This window comes from Pimephales promelas, chromosome 24 (assembly GCF_988280905.1).
Source record: "Pimephales promelas chromosome 24, fPimPro1.hap1.1, whole genome shotgun sequence".
Classification (NCBI taxonomy): domain Eukaryota; kingdom Metazoa; phylum Chordata; class Actinopteri; order Cypriniformes; family Leuciscidae; genus Pimephales; species Pimephales promelas.
The window spans coordinates 26,254,306-26,278,067 of NC_142792.1; the positions used below are offsets into that span (position 1 = coordinate 26,254,306).

The 23,762-nt window shown below is 38.8% G+C and overlaps 2 protein-coding genes across 2 annotated transcripts; both read left to right on the top strand.

Moving 5' to 3' along the window:
* The first annotated feature begins 2,574 nt into the window (after positions 1-2,574).
* Positions 2,575-8,263, top strand: LOC120489836 (membrane-spanning 4-domains subfamily A member 4A). Its single transcript, XM_039687000.2, has 8 exons — positions 2,575-2,703; positions 3,359-3,552; positions 5,062-5,172; positions 5,252-5,320; positions 5,984-6,133; positions 6,414-6,527; positions 7,715-7,795; positions 7,911-8,263. Exons 2-8 carry the CDS (start codon positions 3,373-3,375, stop codon positions 7,983-7,985), a joined length of 780 nt encoding a protein of 259 aa, XP_039542934.2. The 5' UTR covers positions 2,575-2,703; positions 3,359-3,372; the 3' UTR covers positions 7,986-8,263.
* Positions 8,264-9,436: 1,173 nt separating this feature from the next.
* Positions 9,437-23,043, top strand: LOC120464187 (uncharacterized). The gene is made up of 5 exons (XM_089126947.1): positions 9,437-9,718; positions 18,748-19,110; positions 21,588-21,712; positions 22,122-22,228; positions 22,312-23,043. Exons 1-5 carry the CDS (start codon positions 9,439-9,441, stop codon positions 22,448-22,450), a joined length of 1,014 nt encoding a protein of 337 aa, XP_088983073.1. The 5' UTR covers positions 9,437-9,438; the 3' UTR covers positions 22,451-23,043.
* Positions 23,044-23,762: the final 719 nt, after the last annotated feature.

Genomic DNA, 23,762 nt, shown 5'->3' on the forward strand with positions numbered 1-23,762 from the left:
GGCTAAGGTAAAAGCGATTGCGTATTGGCCCACCCTAGAGAATCGTTAGGCGGTCTAGAGATTTCTGTTTTTTGCCAATTTTTCACAGGCGATTGATTTGGGGTTTTAGCCAGGTTGCACTGCTGCTGATGACTATCACCTCCACAAGAATTTGTTTCTGTTGGTCAACATTGGCTCAGGAGGCGTGATTACATGTGCCATGACTGTAATGTAGTCCTCGAAGTCAACCTTTCAGTTGTTATTGCTACTGTTGACAGAAAAACCAACAGGATAATGGGATCATTGAAACCAAAAAGTCCAATAAATAGTCTGTCTGCTTATACTAACAGTGTCACACTACACACACACACACAAACAGGTAAGTTCCAATAGCAGTAATTTTTATTAGGGGATTATCTGTACTCACAATGCGAAGCAGACAGTCCATAAAGTTGCCAGGACTGAGACGTTTTTAAGTCTCTGTATGGCCTAGCCCCTGTATGTTACTGATTTAATCAGCCACTGTCAATCCAGTAGATCTCTGCGCACAAATGATCAGTTGATTCTCATGGATCCGCAATCACATTTAAAATGTGTAAAGGTGATCGGGCTTTCTCTTTTGCAGCTCCTAGGCACTGGAATGACCTTTCCCTGTCTGTAAAATCTTGTCCTTCATTGGGTGGTTTTCAGAGTGAGCTTAAAACGTACTCCTTCTCTTTAGCATTTGATAATGCTTTGTAAGTTTTTATGTCATATGTCATGTGTTTGCATTGTTTTTATGTCTTTATTTTTACTTTCTATTTTATACCTTTTGTACAGCACTTTGGTTCCACTTTTGGTCTTGAAAGTGCCCTTTAAATAAAGTTGAGTTCAGGCAGCCAGGCAGACAAAATATTTTCAGGTGGCCATGGTGGAGAAGACTCCTTGGGTGACCACAGCGGTGAAGACCTTTGGGGTGGCCATGGCGGTGAAGACCCTTGGGGCGGCTAGGGGGGTGAAGACCCTTGGGGCGGCGAGGGCAGTGAATAGCCTTCGGGCAGCCAGGGCGGTGACCTTCCCACAGGCGGCCAGGGTGGAGACGTGACCTCAGGTGGCCATGGCTCCGGCTCAGGAACAGCAACAGAGACCGGCTCTGGAACAGACACTGGCTCAGGAACACCAGACACTGGCTCCGGCTCAGGAACCACGGACCCAAAAGGTCTAAAGGACCTCTCCAGGATCCGAGCCGGACACTCCAGGATCCGAGCCGAGCCAGACACTCCAGGATCCAAGCCAGACTGTACAACTCCACAGTCGGTCAGTGCCCCGGGACTCCGAGAATGGGCATCTCCTGATCCTTCTCTGACTGGACAGACATTACGTGAACAGTCTCTGGCTGAGCAGACGTGAACAGTCTCTGGTTTGGTAGACGTGACGTGAACAGTCTCTGGTTTGGCAGACGTGACGTGAACAGTCTCTGGCTTGGCAGACGTGACTTGAACAGTCTCTGACTGGAAAGACGTGACGTGAACAGTCTCTGGCTGGGCAGACTGATGTGAAGAGTCTCTGGCTAGGTATATTTAATATTATTAGGGGATAATCCATACTCACAATCCAGTCCAGGCAAAGGTTCAAAACACCAAAAGTGTCATGATGCATAGGGAAAAACAGTCAAGGATTCAGATACGAGTGAACAAGTATTTGAGAAGACAAGTGGCTCATTTTGACATGCAGCATCCACTGAGATCACTCAGCAACGAATAGTAGATAGTTCACAGATAAATCAGTGTAGAAGTGGCAGATAATCCTCAGGCAGACTCAGAACACACACACAGGCAATGGTAACGCAGCGACTCAGTGGGTGGAAATGCAGGAAAATCAGCGCAGAGAAGAAGATCCTCGGGAAACCTCGAAGAAGCAGGAACTGGAGCGGGACAGAAAGCACAGGCCTCGGAGAGAACCTCCACAATCATCTGACAAAGACAAGATGAGTGAGCAAACAATATCCTCCAAACAACCAAACAATAGGACATCCTCATTTATAACAGCTGGCGCTGATCGGCTCATCAGTGAAACGAGCCCGCTGATGAGCCGCGGCCATTCACTCAGCACGCACACATAGCGAGAGAGAGAGTCAATGAATCCATGAACCATGACAAAAAGGGTTATATCCAAAAACATAAACACATGGCATATGTACACAAGTGCTAGACGAGGTGACAAGAAACAGCTGAACACAATAGAAAGGATCATGGAAAATGTAGTATCAGAGTGTAGGACACCGTGCAGGAACAGGAATTCTAGTGGTTACCAGGAAACATAAACCAGACACTGTGACAAACAGCCATAAAAGATTGCAAAAGATTAACTCTTTTATCAACTAAGGAGTGTCACCTGCATTCACTTTGGTATTTTAAATCATGCTGTGCTGATCATTGTTATATCATATTTTGTTATATATATATATATATATGCCTCTGAATCAGCATGAATATTACTTGCTATACAGAAAAACAAACAAATGTATGAATACTTTAGTTAATTATTATCTTTTGTGGTTTTATTATCTTATTAAAGGGCCAGCGTTACTAACCATGTTAGCTCCACCTGCTCCCCCTTTCATTCTGGGAAACAGTAACAGGATTTACTCTTATGACATCTTACTTACATCGACCTATCTCAGGAGAGTGAACTGAACTACAGAGCAAATTGTGGTAAACCAACTGAACAGAAGATTTCTTTCTGGTAAAATAACAAATTATATATTTACACTGACTATCTGACTACTTTTGCATTGTCCGCATTAGTTTTTATTAATGAATGGATTTCCTTTATTTAATTGTAATCTATAATGGTTGGTAGGGCACTTTTGTAAATGTCTTTAGAAAAGAGCATCCGCTAAATCTGCCTTACATGTAACTGAATATAGATCAATTTAAACAAGAGCTGTTTGCATACTCTCTGGTTTCAAGGTCTATTTCTATTTGACGACAGTAATTTAACCAATGATATTAACTACCATTGACAACTCCATTCAATAAGCGTTTAAACAAAATGAAGACCACATTTATAATAAATAAAATAATAATAATGATTAAAACTGGAAAGTTCGTTTACATAATATTCTGATAATCAATATTTTGATTGACTTCTGACCTATAACGCTGCCTGAATCATAATCATGCTCTTCTCGTTCGTTGGCCAGAGGAGAACCGGCCCCGACTGAGTCTCGGTTCTCCCAAGGTTTTTTTCTCCATTCTGTCACCTGATGGAGTTTTCCTGTTATCTCTGTAAAGCTGATTTGAAAAATTCTCTATTGAAAAATGCGCTATTTAAATAAATGTAAATAAAAATCATATCCACACTCGATTTACTATGATTTTATACGGGTCCATTTCAGATCCAGAAAGAAGAATGTCTCACACTGTCCTACCCGTGAACTCTTCGACGATTGTCATCCAGTTTCAACCACCAATACCAGCAGCTGGAACTGGGACAAATGCTCCTGTGCCTGTTTATGGACAACAGCTAGAAGGAGTTTCACCTCTTCGTGGACTTCAGACATTTCTGAAAGGCCAGCCAAAAGCACTTGGGGTGAAAAATTGTTCATAAACCCAAATAATTGTATAATTTTTATGTGTTTTAGGTAAGGAAAGTACATGAATAAATTCTAAAGTGGTCGAGTAGTAGACGGATGAACAAAGCGTAGACATTTTTTATTGATTAATGTGACTCAATGCCTCGGTGACAATGCAGGAAAGACAGCAATATCAGATCAGGTTTATAATTTACAGAGTAAAGTTGTAAAAATATATAGTGTCTCAGTCACAGTCACCAGTTAGAGTGTTTGTGAATGCCACCAGAGGGTACTCTACCTCAGACTATTGATACTCCTTCACGGACTTCATTACCCATAACTCACTGCCAGGTCTAATCATCCATGATTGCATTCAGCGGTGTCACTCCTGCTTCAGACGTCATTTGGAACGTCATGGAATTGTAGGTAATGGTAAAAAGCACCGTACCGATAGTGTAGCCTAATTTCTGAGATTCATTTATTTTTTTCTTGTGAAACGACCGTCGCGAGGGTGACGTTTATACGTTATTATTTTGTTGGAAATGCACATTAATGTTTGATTCGATGTCGGGCTTTAACAACAGCACAAAATGTTTACATTGCCTTACAATTCTTTGCGAGTGGCTTCATTTACACTATTGGAGATGCAGAGAACTTGATAAGCTTTCTGTCGTGCCATTCGCAAAGTTTACTTGGCGCTCTTAGTTTTTTTGTTTTTTTCAGCCTTTTTCCTTGTTGCTTTTACAAACAGACACTCATTTACATAACAGTACCTTTTTAAAAGAGACTAGTAATGAACATGGTGAAAGTGAAGTACAAATATATTCTACTTAATGGTATTTTTGTACTTCACTTTCACCATGTTCATTATAGTGTGGTGACTCTGACATTACAATGAAGAAAGTATTTATGAAATTATGAAAATAAAATAACAATAAGTTATTAAAACATCTAACATGGCCACCACAAACGCATTTAATTTGTCTTCTACTTTTGCCAGCAATCTCTCCTGGCTTTTGCACACTTTGAGGTGTTCCTGGCGTTTAATTAAAGACTGAAATTCGGCATAACCTTCCATTAAAAGCGCTTGCTCTGCTTGGGAGAAAAACTGGGCGTGTTCTTTGGCCATGCTGAACAGCCAATAGCAGCGTTGCTGATCACTGGTTCTGCTATCGATACATGTCCCCTTTTAAACCAACGCGAGAACGCGCAGTTATCTCAGATAACTCAATCCAGCGATACTAATCGTCAACAACAGGAGTGTTCGAAGAACCCAATTAGCCGGATCATGATGAACACGATCATATTATCTTGGATGTCTCATTTGATCTCGGATGTTTTACGCAATGTACGAAGATCGGGCCCCAGTATGTGAATTTATGCAATGAGAGCACCTAGATATTTTTGGAGTGCAATCATAAATCCTTAACTACAGCTGTTATAAATGTATACTATTCATGTTATGTTGTTACCAAAATATTACACTGTTGTACTTGATTTATAAAAGCCTCTCTCGTCCTTCACAGACTGTCCAGATAATGATTGGTCTGTGGACTTTCCTGTTGGGAATCTTGTCTGCAGTTCATGCAGATTCCATCTTTGTCTATAGTGGTATACCTTTCTGGGGATCTCTCATCGTAAGATGCAATTAAAAGTTGTCTCTTTTATAACACAAGTTACATTTTCCAACATAATTGTCTCTCTCTCTGCTCTCAGTACATCACCGCAGGCTCACTCTGCATTTCTGCAGAGAATAAAGTGAATTCAACCTCCAGTTTGTGTTTGGTATGTACACAACACTTGTTATTTTTAGGGGTTTAAACACTAGAGGTACTGGAACACTATTGTGTTTGACCATAATTTTCAGGGAACCAAATGTCAACAATGGCAATGCAAATTGAACTTTAACACCCAAAAGAATTAAAGTTAATAGGTATAGACTACAACACATTTTGAGAATTCACACCAAATTGTGTATTGTTTGCTGTACAATACATAGTATCGCTTAATCATCCACATGAGCCATTAGTGATTGGACCCTGAAGTCAAGTAGTGTACTTTTCTATGCTTATCCATCTATGTTAAAGGGTTAGTTCACCCAAAAATGAAAATTCTGTCAGTATTTACTCACCCTCATGTTGTTCCAAACCTCTATGTGTTTATATGTTCTGCTATACACAAAGAAAGATATTTGGAAGAATGTTTTAATCAAACAGATCTCAATCCCCATTGACTACCTCAATGGGGACTGAGATCTGTTTGATTAAAACATACTTCCAAATATCTTCCTTTGTGTTCAGCAGAACAAATAAACACATAGAGGTTTGGAACAACACGAGGGTGAGTAAATACTGACAGAATTTTCATTTTTGGGTGAACTAACCCTTTAACAAGCAAAAGTCCTAGCTAATTTATTAATCCATTTTATGTTTTTCTTTCTACCTATAGGTGAAAGGTTCACTTGGAATGAACATTTTCAGTGCTATAACTGCAGGCACTTCCTTAATCATAAATTCATTGGATTTGGTTCTAGCGCCATTGGACAACTACAATTACTGCAGCGGTTATGATTGTTATAAGTATGAGAGAAAGTATACGGTATGTCACCAACATTTCTATTCACATTTATTTCATAATTACAATGAGATCACTGTGTGGTCAGTACAGTTGTCTTTTTTTCCCAACATTTCAGAAGTAGTTTATAGCTCTCTTGCTATTATTGATAATTTACAATTAAAGAAAGCATTAAACTTAGTCCAGTTTGACCTATAAATAGGATGATGATTATGAAATCCTGAACAGCCTGTTTCCGGATGTGAGTGCTAATTATTAATTATTTTGTCATTATTATTTATGCTAATGTTGAATTCTCTCTCAGGCTCTCTTCTGGGGAATCAGCAGTGTATCATTGATATTCGCCTTCCTTCAGTTTATCATCTCCATCTGTCTGTCAGCATTTGCCTGTAAAGCCGCCTGCTGCTGTTCTCCACAGGTGAGTGATGCGTCCAAGTTCCCAAGTTTGTTTTTATCAGCAATGGAAATGGTTTCTTTTTTTCCCCAATAATATATTTATTGAACATTTTCAGTGTAAAGCAAAAAAGCAAATTAAAAAAAAATTAATAAATTTAAATAAAAGCAATAAAATACAAAATATATATTTGTGCAAAATGTCTGTGGAAAAAGGCTCAAGTGGGATAACACTTGAGACTGTACGCAGCCTTTGATTTAACCTGTTAGCCAGCTACCCCACTTTTGAAAAATCTGCATACCCAAACTAAAACTGATCCAGTTCATGAACCCTTTGCACTAAAAGTACAAGTATGATCTCATTTGAAAGCTGACACCTGTCCATTTATTGTAAATTTAGAATAAAAAAATAGTATTAATAAAATAAAAAATTAACAAATGAGGAACACAAGTCTAACATGGGCTACATAATGAACGTCTACAAGGTGTGCGGCATGCGCGCACATTCAACCAAAACCCATCCAAAACCCCCGCTCTCCTTCAAGACAGCTGGCGTCGCCTTTTATAGCCAGTTTCCGGCAGAGCATCATGGAGATGAACGAATCCCAGAGGACTAACAGGATCTGAAGCCAATCAGAATCGGATATCAAGAAAAAGATCATAAATACACAAACATGATCATAACAGTGACTGTCCATTGACGAGTTGCAACGGTCGGCTCCTGCCTGATGGTTGTGGCATTTGACAGTGTTCTGAGGGTCTCCGCTGAAGCCAATATGGTGTTCAGCAAGCCCGCTGCCTCAACTAATGTTCTTTACTGTTGTTGGGAAGACATTGGTGTGGTGCAATTGGCGGGCGAACTAGCGGTCAACTGTGGTCGCTTGTATTGTGAAAGGCGCGGTTTTCTACTATGCTTTCTTTCAACAGCTTCTAGTTATTTGTTTTGAGGTGCACTACTGCCACCAACTGGAGTGGAGTGTACGTTAACCACCTTCCGTTTCAACTGAAATTCTTTCATACAACATACTGAAATGCTTTTTAGTTTGCTTTTTTGTGTGAGAGTGTGATCATTTTAGTTGTATGTATGAGAGCTTTTCACTTGTGTGTGTGTGTGTGAGCATTTCAGTATAGTATGTGAGTGAATTTAGTTTCAGATGTGTGTGTAATTGTAAATTAAAATACCTAAAACTATACATATGTATTTTTCCAAAGGTGCCGTTAGTTCCACAAGTTTTGACTCAACATCCCTGTTGTTTTGGGCACAATAATTTCCAAGATCTTAACAACTCAGAGGTAAGAGGAGCTTGTAACCCCAGTTTAATTAGACTTTGAGTAAAATGGTACCAAAACAAATGTATTATTTAGTGTCACTAAGTATGAATCCATATATATATTATATTTCTTTTAGATATCTGTGGTCAGCAACCCTGCCATGCATCACCTTCCTGCAGAAATTCCTCCACAATACAGTGAATTTAAATAAATATGATATTTTGATGACCAAAATCCAGGACACTCTGCCCAGCAAACAGATACTCAAATGATACTCGAAGTTTACTCAAAGATGCCTTATTAATTTAATTTTTGATTACAAAACATTACAATATTGTTCTATTTGAAGACACTAATTCAGATGAGGCTTCTCAGAAGTTACTCAACATGTTTTATTATCACAGGTTTCAAAAATAATGAATGAAATAAAGTCTCTTCTGTATTAGAAAAACAAATATATAAATAACTAAAATAAATACCTCCAAATTTTAACAAAAATAGCTCTCACAAACATACCAAAAAGACCTAAGAAAATATATTTATATCTTTAGTTTTCTTCCTCTTTATCCTGTTTTTTCTTCCTCATCCTCCTTGTTTGCCCATCTATATTTTGTTGTAGAGATGATGTTTTCCAGCAGTTTTTGACAATTTCATCACTTCATAAAAAACAGCCAGGACAGGACGTGAAAACAGGACTGTTGGTCACCCTAAATTATGAAAATTAAAACAGAGTTGAGGTGGTAAAAAAGGGTTTTCCCAGTGATTTCCTGTCCATTGACTCTTTATAATTATTCTCTTCATTAAAAAAAGAGAACATGACAGCAAAGGAAAATCACTTGATCAGATCATGTTTAACTGTGTGAAAAATTATTATAATTAATAGAGATCAACTATTTTAAAATGGACACTATTTTACTGTTTTTAAGTCAGAAAATTTGCCAAATCATCAGTGAAACTGGATTGACTGTTTTGAACAATGTATTGCTTAATACAGTATAATTTGTAAGAATAAAGTATACAGAAGAAAAAATTTCTTATTCATGTCTCTTTCTTTATACCAGGCAATTCACTTAAGAACGAATGTGTATTTAGAATAACAGCCTGGCAGGAGAAAATCAATATCTTGGAGGAAATATAAACATATTTATAATTAAAACTTAATTAAAAGAAGGGTGATAGAATTGTTTAAACCGATATAAAAATAGATATTAGGGATTTCAAGCGGCGGTCTTGAAGTATCAGGGCTGATCAATGTATTTAACAGATCTGTATCAGCTCTATAAAGCCTGATCCTTTATTTTACGTAAGCCATTACACAGTTAATCGTAAACGAAGAGCACAATTTGTGGCAGGAATACAAAGAGAATTATCTGTAATGTAGAATTATTTTTTAATTGGAATTCCATACTTATTTTACCGTGATTTACTTATTTTACAGTTTATCTCCATTCCTGTACATGAAAGCAGGCAGCCATTGTTTGTGTTTCTCCAATATACTTGCACCATCTGAGTCACAATGAAATCAAAATAGACAATTCTTATTTTCTATAGAATATTGCAGTATTTATACATGATTTATCAATGGACATCACATTTAAAATTCATTTGAAAAATAACTTCCCCTGCACAACTTGTCTCTCACATGACATCACAACTTCTGTTTCATGTCAACTTTAAGGGTCTGTTTGTTTTCACTCATTGAGCACAAGTTTGCCACTAGCTTTGAAAAGAAGACGAGTGCTGATTACATCGCAGAAGAACAAGGAACAAAATCATTTAATGTTAAAGAAGAAATGTCAGATAGCATATATAACAATGTGATCGGGATCGAGTCAGAGGGAATGCAGACGGAGAGAGTGGAAATGACAGTGGAAATCTATGAGAGTGTGAGAAATCATGACTTCAGGACAGAGATAAACACACACCAACCACTTCAGAGTTCAGGTAATCACATTCATTACTTTGATAGAAACATCACAGCCTGCACATGTTCAGTCATCTAATGTCATAACTGTGGAAGTGATTGAAGTATAGACCATTTCACAAGATGTAAACAACACTGGTCCAGAAGCACTTCCTGTTTCAATTTGTAACTCTTTTCTTTTTCACATGTAAAGAATACATCTTAAAGATGTTTGTTTAACTTTTTGATTCAGTTTTAAATGTTCTGTTGGTTGTATTTTATTCCAGCTTTTATGTAGTGTTAAAAAACTGAAACAGGAAGTGCTTCTGGACCAGTGTTGTTTACGTCTTGTGAAATGGTCTATATACAGTGTTTTTCGTTCTACTTTGTTTTTGGAGAGAAAATAAAAACGGACCAAAATGGTTCCTCAGCTTGTGTGTTATAGTTAGGATGGTCATAAATCATGCAGAAACACCCAGTATTAGTTTGGTGTTATCATGAGGGTTTCATTGAGGACATGAGGCCTTCATAATAATGTGCATGAGAATTCTGCTCTATCTTTGTGGAGAAACTTGACTTTACAGGCATAGTGCTGCTAGTTAAATTACCTACAATGTAAATTATTATTTTGCCGTACCATAAATTACTATTGATATTACAACTTAACATGGTCATGAAAAGTGTTTAAGAAGGACTAAGTCATTCAAATGGGGAGTGAAAGCAGGTCTAAATCGTTTATGTTGACTTCAGGCAGTGTAGGAACTATCAGGAGAAAGACATGAAACTGCTCACATCAAATATCAGGACGACTTGACACTTGAAAATAAATTAATAATTAGGAAGATTTTTTCCCTTTTTTCATACACAAAAGAACATCCTCCAAAAAGTACCCCTCCTCTTCTTATCTTCGTAAAAGATCCAAACCCCCTTGCACGAACACAGTTCTCAGTTCCCCATATTCTAACACTTCTCATCTATGTATACCCACACCTATTCTAACACTTCTTATATGTTTTTACATGTGGGTTTAAATAGATATGTCATTTCAAAAACAACTGCAACCAAGCTTATCTATTTTTGAGAAAAACAGAACATTCTGTCCTTCTGCACACGTCCCACTGACCCATTTGTATAGGAGATCTTTCTTTAACACATTTATATTTTAAAGAACACACAAACAAATATATATATTGGATGGAAAAAGTGAGGAAACAGAGCTTGCATCTCTTTTCTGCTGGTTGGCTGGTGCTTGGATGCCATTCTTCATCTGAAGATTCAACTTGATGGCTGTTGCATGGGAAAGAATGGAAAGATAATTAGCACTGCATGTCAAGTAAATAATTCTGTTCAGTTTTTAAATAGTTGGCCCTTCGTGAAACAATCAAACTGATGGGTAGTCGTTTAGACAGCATTCGTACTAAATCACATGCATTCAATCAACAATCAATGGCCGGTGATGGCCAGTGATATAGACAGCATTCATATGGATGACCAGACAAAGAAGCAACAATCACACTGATGGCCGGCCATCAGACAGGAATATGCCATTTTGATAGCATACAACTCCTTCCTATTTATCTCTAGCACATATTTTCTGCAATTCTTTCCACCAATGTCTGCATTATATAAATATATGTACACAACGTTTACAATTTTACAATATAACATGCATCATATTTACAGTACAAATATTTGCATTTGTACTAACTTGTAAATATTATGGAAAAAATACAGTATACGTGCTAGGAGAAAACAAAGGAAATGTAAGTCTTTTCACATCTATGAACAGGTGTCCAGCTGCCTCCATCCTTTTTCCCAGCACACACACACTCCACATATATAGATAGTGTGCCAGAAAAAAACGGCAAACAACTGCACAACCGTCCAACGCATGTAAATAAATAGATACAAATAAATAAATGCATATAAAGTAGCATAACCTTTTCAGAACACAATGCATTTACCGTATGAAATGGAAACCAAACACTATCTCTGTCTCTCTCTCTCACCCACCAACACACACACACACACGTATAATGTGTGCATGTTACAAAGCAACTCACCGTTATAATAATCTTGGATTAATTGGATAATCTTTCAAGCATATTATCATCATCGTCGCGGTCTTCTCAGTGTCATCGCTGCTTCGAGTGTAAACATCTTCGAATAAAACATCGTCAGCAGAAAAAAAACTTATTTTGACAAATCATTTTATGACAGATCCGCAGTCTGTAAGACGAATAGATGTTTGTCTGAAGGTTAACTGGTTAATAATTGTAGTTTAAAATTACCACAACCACAACATTACCTTGGACGATCAAGCACGGGTTGCATGGTAGTGTCACAGTCCCTTCAACGGCACAAGGCTGCAAAAATAACCAACCCTTAATAGACGGTGGGCAGAGGGCCCGTATCTGCTTTACTTTTCGAAATGGATGATCCCCATGGAGGGAGAACCTGAAATTGTAAAGTTGAGACGGTTGTTTTATTCTCAACGATATGAAAAGTGTTCCCAGATAGCAAACTGACATTGAATCAACGTGGAAACGACGTCTCTCATGACATTGAAACAACGTTGATTTTGCTCATCGAATTAACGTTGAACCAACGTCAGACGCGGCATTCTTCAAAGCTAAATGAAATCGAAAATTGGTTTGCTTTCATAACGTTGAAACAACGCGTTGATTTCAAGTTGATTTTCCGTTAGTTTTGAAAGAATGACGCGTCTGACGTTGGTTCAACGTTAATTCGATGAGCAAAACAATGTCAGATCAACGTTGTTTCGATGTCATGTTTCTACGTTGATTCAATGTCAGTTTGCTATCTGGGCAGTGACTATCGCCAAGGACATTGGTTTTGTGATTGTATGTATTCATTTAATTAGAATATGATATCTATGAAAAACATTTGTTTTGTACACTGTGTTGTTCAAACGAATGTAAGTGTCTTGTTAGTATCGTTTTAAGTAGGGTAATTCAGCTGGCTAACTAACAGTAGGTAGCATGTCTAACGTTAGGTCACAGCTCTGAACCAAAACTACGACATTACCAGCAGTGGTGGAAAGAGTACTGAAAAAACATACTCAAGTAAAAGTACCATTACATTCCAAAAAATGTAGTGTGAGTAGAGTAAAAAGTACTTGTCCAAAAAACTACTTGAGTAAGAGTAAAAAAGTAGCTTATTTCAAAGTACTCAAGAGTAGTGAGTAGTGAGTACTGAGGTGCGGATTCTAACCCTTAGGCTATAATAAACACTGTGCACTACAATTTATAAATTAAAAAAAATGCACATACTGGAATTCACATTATATTTTGTTCTTTGTAAGAAAGATTGAAGAATATCTATCATCCATCTTTTTAAAATGTATCAAATCAGTACACTCATCACCATTTAAATCATATTATTTGGGGGAAAGAGCATTTAAAATTAGGCGAAAAGCCACTGGGCCTGAGCATGTTATTGTTGCACATAAAATATCAATATTCATAACTGTGCAAAGAATTCAAAAACCTTTAGAAACTCATATGATAGTTCAGCATCACACACCAAGAGATGGGTTAAATAAAATAAAAAATACCCAATTTCTCTCCAAAACGTTACCAATGTTAGTGTTTTGATAAATGAGAATCACTAATATTACCTCAACTAATGCAATGAAAAAGGTTAAGATAGTGAGCTAACACTAATTACACACTTTTATTCCATGCTATTAAATATGTTACAATTTAAACGTAAATGCATTGTTCTAGAAGGGTGGCATCATCCCTTACATTTTACACGGCTACATTTACTCACATTGTAATGCTGATAATAATTTGTAAGGAAAATTGTGCATTAAATAGGGAAGTTATATCCAGGAAACTTTTACAAAAGAAACAAACACACTTTGTCTCTGAAATCTCGGCTAAGCTGTTTTATCAGCAGCATCCGCAAAAAAACTAAAAAAAAGTTCAGCATAAAAAATGTTTTTGCGCAAGTGCACTTGCACTTGAAGACGGATCATATAATGGATCAATCAAAAAACGCAGTTTATTAACGAGCTGTGCTAATTTCTTATTAAGTAATGCAGTTCAAGTTAACGACATGGTGCACTGATTCTGAATCTGGCGGCATGGCGAGCGCGAGACGCGGCAGTGCAGATCGTGACGCGCGTCTCTCTATAATGCGATTGTGAAGTGAGCGGGAATTCACCGCATTATGAACTCGTCTCGCAATTCCCCCTCAGACCAAATGTTAGGCCATGTAGACAGGCCAGCCTATATACAGTATCATATTAAGCAGAAATGTACCTTAGCATATTAGAGGAACACGCTGATATCTGGATTGAATTGATGCGTGATGAATGCACTTCCACAGCAGTCACGAGTAACAGCAGGAATAGGCGGTAAGTTTTCTATGCTTCATTTGAATTGACGACAGTCACGAGACCGATTACTCAATCCAATCACGTTGATGGATAAAAATAAAATTAAAACAAGCACGTAACGAGTAACGGCCACAAACAGAAGGAAAATAGCGGAGAAAAAGTACCGATACATCACTTAAAATGTACTCAAGTAAAAGTAAAATTACACAATTTTAAACTTACTCAAAAAAGTACAATTTCTGAAAAAAACTACTTAATTACAGTAACGTGAGTATTTGTAATTCGTTACTTTACACCCCTGATTACCAGTAGATTAATACATCCTTAATTTTAATTCCAAAATCTAAACCAAGCTAATCTCCTGCATTCAATCGTGAGAGATATATTTAAGATTAGCTTGTTTTAAACTTTTGGAATTAATGAATGTAAGTGTTTTGTTAGTGTCGTTTTAAGTAGGGTAGTTTCAGCTGGCTAACTAGCAGTAGCTAGCATCATGCAATTACATATTTGATTTGGTGTAAAGTTTAAGTACTTAATTCTAACGGTAACAGTTCGTCCAACTTACATAGGCTACAGCTCCACTGACTGACTGCGGAGAGTTTTGCTAACGCTCACTAAAAACTCAAGGCAAACATGAACCTCTTGATGTTTAAGACATATTTAATTATCAGTTACATCTGACATAACATTGGGGCTGAACGACTAATTGCATTTGCGATAAAATCGCGATACGAAACGCGATTTTGTAATCGCAAGAGCTGCGATTACACTGGTCACGTTACACGCGGGAGCAGTCTGCAAGATCAAGCATCAACTTGCCACGCTACGCGGTCTGGCGTTCAGAAAAGAACAGTTTATTTTTAATGTATGGGATATTGTGTTATTTATTCTCTCCCCAACAATTCTGGATTGATTCAGAGAATTTCAGAATCGTGTCTGAGCTTAGTTTTTAAACACAGATGCGTGATGACGCTGCGCGTGCTTCAAAAACGAACCGTGTTCTGCTTGCTTCTATATGGGTTTTGCCGCTTTGCTTGATGTTATACTCTTGAAGTGCGCGTTCTCTCCCGCGGGAATTTTCCTTAAAAGGGCTTCACAGAGGCATTATTTATGTCTTTTGGAATGCAGTTAGCTTATATATTAAAACTATGAAAATCACTCAGAAGGCTGCTTTCATTTTAAAATACTAACGCGCGCTTTGTGAAGAGCGCTCGTGCATGCGGCCATGAGCGACTCATTAGTTAAATGTGCATAAACTTGCATGTCAAAATGCTTTTATGATGCGAAATTAATGTAAACACGGTCAGTTCTTAAACCAACAGGACAAACCACATTGACAATTTCAAGAGATATGTGCATTAGTGTGAATGCAGCTCATCATATCTAAACTGGGGGGGGGGGGGGGCTCTTGAATGATAAACAACATTCAGACAGCCTATTTTAAATACTGAGACCACTCTTTCTTTATTGCTTGTAATGCTTTTTTTGTTTCTCTTTATTTACTAGCTTTTATATTATGAAGATATGTTATTTTATATAGCCTATTTAAAATTCTTAACATTGGTTTGATTAAATGTTTTTTATTTTATTTTTTAAAGTATGTGTTTTTACACATGTAATTAAATACATTTTAAGTGTTATTAAGATTAATTAATAAAAAAAGTAGATCATGAGCTGCCTAAAAAGATTCCCATCCCTACTGTACAATGATTTATTGCTTGTCTTTGTCGACTAATACAGAAGGTAAATAACTTTTTTTTAATCGCATATTAAATCGCAATCGCAATATTGGTTAAAAAAATCACAATTAGATTATTTTCCATAATCATTCAGCCCTACATAACATTAAAGGGTCAGCTCAAGTAGAACGGCATGTAGTAGAAATAGGACTATCAAAGGACCTAGGCTATCAAATACCAGAGGTATAATGTACATAAACATCATACAGATGTACTTCTGCAGGAGAAGCCAACACACACACATGTGCCACATGCGCCACCAACACCGATACTTTCCCACGCACACTGTTGGATGAAGGCATCAAATACGTCATGCATGTCGGACCGCACACGTAGCCGCCTGCTCTATTCGCCGGGAAAATAACCTGGAGAAACTGACTGGATGTCACATGCTCTTGTAATGTTACGTACTTTTGCCCCTTATTGGCCTCATTTACTAAATTTAGAGTCAGAGGGTGGCAGAGTAGAAACACACATAGCTCCTATCATTTCCATTACCGAGCAAACAAAAATGTCTCAGCCTGTATATGGCAATATTAACACTGATGGAACAGAAGATCTGGACAGAGGCACTCAGAGAAACTGTCACGGGGTGACCCAAAACAAGCAGAACTAAAATTTCGCGGCAAATGTTTCCCCATCGGAACGGCCCAGGTGTAACGTTCCGCTCGCGAGTCGCGGAAGAGCGGCAATTGATGAGGAAACACACAACAGGTGTGCACGAGAGCCCCGAAATCAATGATTGGGACACGTAAAAGGAATCTGGCTGATAAAAAGGGATCGCTGAGAATGAAGTGGGTGCTCAGTTCAGCTGGAGAGACAGGACGATACGTTTGGGGTTGCTGTTCACGGGCTGGCTATTGAACTTTGATTCATCGCATCCAAGGAGGATCATTGAGGAGAGTTGTTCTAACTGGAAGGAGAGGATTTGGGTGAAATGAAAAACATTGATGTACTTGAGAAAGATAAGTACTCATTGACTTTATTCAAAGCCTTCAGTACTGCTGTTATATGGATATGAGGTATGGGAGAAGTGTTAAAGGGGTCATGAATTGGCTTTTTAAATTTTATTATATTGTTGTCTGAGGTCCACTTATGATGTTCTCTTGGTTTTGCATTCAAAAACATTAAAATGAAAAAAGTAATAGGCCCTAGTTTTGAGCCTAGCTGAAAAACGCTCTTTTTTATGGGCGTCTCGCACTGAAGACTTGGAAGTAAATGCTAGGGCTACCCTATTTTGAAAACCAGGACACTCGGCCCGGCAAACAGATGGGCCTACTCAAATGATACTCGAAGTTTACTCAAAGATACCTTATTAATTTCAATACATTTAAAGTAGGTTATGCCTCCTCTGTATGGATAGAATATTGTTATATGAAAGTAGGACTTGTCCTGGGAAAACAGGAAAGTTGGTCACCCTAGTAAATGCCCACTGCTGTGAGTGGATAACAGTTTTGCATATTATAATGAGTTTCAACTCACCTTTCGATGCTCTTGGGGGAAATTGTTTTAAAAACGTCCAATGTTTTAAAATGGCAACCGGAATGATTCACCCATATATGTTCGACCCAGAGTCCGTGTGTTGCACAATTCCTGTCAGATCCAATATAGACGGCATAGCCCTGTTCTTTAATCTTAATCGGTCTGCAAATCCAGTCTTGTTTACAAAACAATCCTCAGTGAAATGAAGCAAACAGACGGACAATATTTTACCCTCATCAGCTGGAACGTCATTAAAAATAAAGTTTATCCATGCAGTCCTATTGGACTCCAGAGGAAGCTTATGCATCGACTGTCTTCTTCCACAACCAGGCACTGCACAATATTCTGTGTTGCTCGGTATATCGATCCGGATTGTCATCACGAGGTAGGCATCTATGTTATTTAGCTATGAGTCTATGATAATCAGTGGGCGGGGCTAAACCGGCCGTGTTGAAATAGGCGTTGATCTTCTTCTGCAGGGGTGGTGTTTTATCCTCTTTGACGTCATATTTTCCCACTTTGAAAAACGAGTCGTTTGCTGAGCCTGGTGTCAATAAAAGCTTTTATTGGACTAACAAGGACGTTTTCAGTTCTGAAACTTACAGGATATTCTTATAATATGATGACCTCTTAGATGTCAAAAGCTCAAGGAAATTTAGATTTCTCAGTTCATCACCCCTTTAATGGAGAAAGAAATACTGTGTAAAATCCAAACTTGAGGATAACTGGGTCATGATCTTTTGCTCTCTTCTCTCAGTATTTGTGTGTGTGCATCACCTCTATCCCAGATCGCTGTCCCAGTGTGCTTGGACAAAGTTCTGAAAATTTATCGTAATTGTGTGCCTCCCGGGTCTCAAGTTCACCCCTCTGACACCCGACCCCGTTCAGGATTGTGGCAGAGGAGTCAGGTTAGAGTGCGAGCAGTGGCCTTATTTCACCCAGTGTGTGGAGTGTTGAAGTTTATGTGTAAGTGGAGAACTATTGAGTGTGGAACATGACCTTGCTGTTGCTCACAACTCTTGACTCTCACGGTGCTGTCCAGTCACAGGGGAAGGGAGAAGACCAGCCCAGCTCGAGGGTTGTGTCCACCAAGGGTAACGTAAAGCCTACCCTTCACTGACCGGAATTGGTCCATCCAATTGTAAGCTTTAGTCCCGTGTTATCTTGCAGTTCGCCTAAAGAGGAACCATACCGACCTACTCACCTCGTCTGGCTTGAGTGTGTCCATCCAGCTATCTGCCCTTGTCCTGCCACTTGAAGTTCATCTGAAGAGGAACCATAATAAAATATTATTTTACACTACTCGGTCTGTTGCCTCGTCTGTCTGGTTTCTGTTAGCTCCTTGAGGTGGTACTGGGTCCTAGGGGTCGGCGCGGTCCCAGTTGACCACCCCCACCTGTGACAAAACCATACAGGTACAAATATAACACACATTAGGACATTAATTAAACCTTAATCATTATTTTCTTTACTTTATTTTCAGGAAGTGATTGTGTGAGGATCAGAAGCTCCAGAGCATCTCCAGTGTGTTTGTTGCTTCTGTGTGTTCTCCTGCTGACTGCAGTCATAGTGCTGTGTGTCCACATGCAGACCAAGAGCACACACTACACTGAAGAAGAGAGAGACCAGCTACTAAACATGATTACCAACCTCACAGAAGAAGAGAGAGACCAGCAACTATCCAAGATAACCAACCAAACAGAAGAGAGAGACCAGCTACTATCCAAGATAACCAACCAAAGAGAAGAGAGAGACCAGCTACTAAACAAGAACATAACCTTGACAAATGAAAGAGACCAGTTCAATCAGGAGAGAAATGAACTGTGGAAAATGCTTAATGAAATGGGTAATGTTAAATCCGTGTTTACTTAACCCTCTGGTGCTCTCCGTGTGTCGGAAAAAAAATTGTATTTATTTTTTTGTCAATGAAATGAATGTACTGTAAAACTTCAAATAATAGCCGAGTCCCAAATAGACGCTTGTCTCTTTTAGACGCCTGGTGTGGCTGCAGGTTTCGGTAAATGAAGGCCGGTCTCAAATAGAGGTCCGTTTTTTAGTTTTGGGTTTTATATAATATTTAAAAACCCGTCAGATCGTCCGCTTTTTGGCGGCTGCCGAAGCAAATTTTTGTCCCGCCAAAGCCTCTTTTGATCGGTGAGTGATGTAGAATAGAGACTGCTGCGCTTGACAGGGCGGGTTACGAGCAGAGAGAGAGAGAGAGCACGTGCACTCTCACGTCTTCAAACAACACGAGTGCTGTCTTGCTCTCTCTCTCTCGCGCATATTAATTAAAATCAATTTACACGATAGTAAAAGGTCAGAAGACCGCAGTCTTACGTGGAGCATTTGGAGATTTTTTGAGATTAGAGACTACACCTACACTCAATGAACAACATCTCAACACTAAATTATAAAGGCCAGTCTCAAATAGACGCCTGTCTCAAATACAAGCCGGTGCAGTTCAACGATTTGGGAAAATAAAAGTCTCACACAAATCCTGCCCTTTTACCCATATATGGATTGGCCAGAAGGTGGGCGGGGTTAGGATTTCCCTAGATATTTAAAAAAGGGTGCCGCCCATACCCCCATAACAGCCTCAAAACTGTTATTCAGAAAGTCTCTGGGTCACGTCACAGATGCTTTATCCATTTTTTTTTTTTTACAGTCTATGGTACAAATTCGTTATTTCAAATGTAGGCGTGTGGCAAACGTGCTTATAATAGAAGCGATGCGGCGCACTCATTTTTCCAGCCATGAACAGTATGCCAATGTTCATGGTTGCATAGCAAAGACAGACATCACGGGAGAGCAAACGCTGGTGGAATGGAGAAAACTGTGCGAACTGGGCTCTTCATGATGAAGGGGAAGAATGAATTGACTTCTAGCGCTTACATTAGCTTAACTAATAGATATATTTATGGAGATGAGAAATTTAAAAGCGTCCCTGAACAGATATGATCAGCTGTTCGGCCGAGCTATCGATGTTGTTATGTAAAGGCCAAAGCTGGTCGGTTTGTTTTTGTCACATGACCTGTTGAGATGAGCTGTGTTCATCTCGCCACGGCATAGCAATTGGCTTTATGCACAGCTGCACTACTTCCTGAACTTCAGCCAGCTCCTTGTTTCCTGTCTGTCATTATTGGACAAATTGATTAATTCAGGTGTGCCTGAACTCAGTAGTCATGGCGACAATAATCAGACACACCTGAATTAATCAAGGTTGTCCAATAATGGCAGACAGGAAACAAGGAGCTGTGATTTGGTGTAAAGTTTAAGTACTTAATTCTAACGGTAACACTTCGTCCAACTTACATAGGCTACAGCTCCACTGAATGTCTGCGGAGAGTTACCTCAGACTGTTTTGCTAACGCTCACCAAAACGATGGCATCAAATACGTCACGCATGTCGGACCGCACACGTAGCCGCCTGCTCTATTTGCCAGGAAAATAACCTGGAGAAACTGACAGGATGTCACATGCTCTTGTAATGTTACGTACTTTTGCCCCTTATTGGCCTCATTTACTAAATTTTGAGTCAGAGGACTGCAGAGTAGAAACACACATAGCTCCCATCATTTCCATTACCGAGCAAACAAAAATGTCTCAGCCTGTATATGGCAATATTAACACTGATGGAACAGAAGATCTGGACAGAGGCACTCAGAGAAACTGTCACGGGGTGACCCAAAACAAGCGGAACTAAAATTTTGCAGCAATTGTTTCCCCATCGGAACGGCCCCGGTGTAACGTCAGGCCAGTTCCGACCGCTCGCGAGTCGCAGAAGAGCGACCATTCATGAGGAAACACAACAGGTGTGCACGAGAGCCCCGAGATCAATGATTGGGACATGTAAAAGGAATCTGGCTGATAAAAAGGGATCGCTGAGAATGAAGTGGGTGCTCAATTCAGCTGGAAACGATACGTTTGGGGTTGCTGTTCATGGGCTGGCTATTGAACTTTGATTCATCGCATCCAAGGAGGATCAAGGAGCTGGCTGAAGTTCAGGAAAAAGTGCAGCTACGCATAAAGCCAATTGAAATAACAAGTTTGCGTGCAAAAAACGTGATACGTGAGCCCCTAAATTGCACTCGGGTGCGGTTGCATCGGGGTAGTTTTACAAGGAACGGGTACTTGAGTCCAAGGGGTTATTTTAAAATTCTTTGTGCGTGGTTTGGTAACAGCCTCCGGCACATAACAGCACCACTGCTGGAAAAATGTTAAGGGGAAACACTGGAGTGTTTGAGTGCACACTATCATAAACAAATTGCATAATTAAGTACCAGTGGTAAAAAGTGCTAGTAGATGATCTGGTTCTGTTTACAGATGGATGTATTTATCAATCCAGTTTTTACTATATGTCATCTGAGGAGAAGAGCTGGACTGAGTGCAGAAGATACTGTAGAGAGAGAGGAGCAGATCTGATCATCATAAACAACAAAGAGAAAGAAGTGAGTGAAAAATAGATTGACCACTCAGAAACACAGATTTCACCCAAAAATGATAACTCTGTCATCAATTCCTCAACCTCCTCTCTTTTCCAACCCATAAGACGTTGTTCTTCTTCAAAAAACAAATGAAAGACATTTTTAATTAAATCAATTGAAAGTGTATTCACCCAAAGCTGACGGTTCAGAAATGCTCATCGAACACAGCATTCGAGTTTGGGGTGCTTAGACTTGTAATGGAGGAACAGAAATCTCTCAGATTTAAATATTAAAAATATCTTTATGTGAGTAGATGAAGATGAATGAAAGATTTATGGAGCTGGAACAACATGAGTGTGAGGAACAGATGATAGCATTTTCATATTTAGGTGAACTAACCCTTTAAATGTGTCTTCCTTGTTGGTTCTTCTAGGATTTTGTAATGAAGATGTCTGGAAAGAGTGGAGTCTGGATGGGTCTGACTGACAGTGATGTGGAGAGCAGATGGACATGGGTTGATGGCAGCACACTGACCTATAAGTGAGGAATCACTGAACCGATTATTGTCTAATAAATGATCATATCTCACAGTCTGAACGTCTAATGCTGATCTGTTGATGCAGGGGCTGGATGAGGAGTGAACCAAATGGAAAAGTAAGCGAGAACTGTGCTGTGTTATTTTCATCAGGGTGGTATGATTATCCATGTAATCGTGCTTTTAAATGTATCTGTGTGAGAAATATTGAAAAAATTAGTAATTAAATAAAATATTAATAAAACCTGTAACAACAATATGTGAACTGTGTTGTAACTAAGTCAAGTTTATTAATATTCTCCTTTAGTTGTTATATGTCTCACTTCTGTATACTGACAGTGAATGAAGTATGTATAAAACATGACGTCTTATCACAATAAATGCAACATTATTTAGCATTATTTATTAAATGAGAGAGAGGTTAATCGCCTCTCGTTGCCCTCTGTACTGCACGAACACTGCACGACAAACGATGCACGACAAAGCTGATTTTTTTTAAGTTCCACGAGTCAAAATTCGGCTAAAAATAGCAGAGTGTATGCCACTCTAAGGCACTGCATGGTCTGGCCCTTCAGTATCTGTCTGTGCTTTTAACTTTTCCCAAGCATTATTTGCACTCCTGTCAAGCTGGTTTGCTGGCTGTCCCAAAGACACGTTTGAGATCTGTAGAGGACAGGGCTTTATCATCCTATGCTCCTAAACTCGGGACTCACTTCATATTAGAGGTGCACAGAATCAACGGCTTTTTTAAATATAACCTAGAAACATTTTAGAAAACCTAGAAGCTTTTTTATGCTTTTAACTATTTTGTATTTCAGTCTATTTTTTGTACACTTATAATTTAATTTAATTTTGTTAAAAAAAATTATATTTGTCTGTCTCATTGTGTAAAAAGCCTTGATAAAGGTTGTCATATAAAATAAAGTTTATTATTATTATCATTATGTGAAGTCCATAAAGCTGTGCTCAGGTTATTATGGGTGTGACAAATGTACACAGAAAGAAGTGTGGGACGGCCATCAGGTGATCTACCCTGAAACAACCAATCTAACATTGAGAACTGATAACACATTTCCAGATCAGCCTCTGGAGGAGCACCACCTGCCTTCAGTTGTGTCGCCATGTTGCCAGCTCCTGATAAACGTGATTGAACATTTCCCTGTGGATTATATGCACCAGTGTTGTCTTGGGGTTATGCACAAACTGATCCTCATGTGGCCGAGGAGACCACCAGGAATCAGATTGTCATCTGGCCATGTTAAGTAGGTCAGTTTACTGCTTCTGGAGCTTAAAAACATGCTTTTCAAATGTGTTTGCAAGGAAACCAAGAGGCTTGGAAGACAATAACAGATGGAAGACCACAGAACTGAGACAGTTTTCACTCTATTCAGGAAAAATTGTGCTTAAAGGCATTATTTCAGAACAGCTCTATGAGAACGTATGGGTTTTAGTGTGGAATTATCCAATAGTGGGAAAAATACTACAATTGCAATTGCAAAGGTGTTGATGTACATTTGTATGGGGACCAGGGTGGGAATT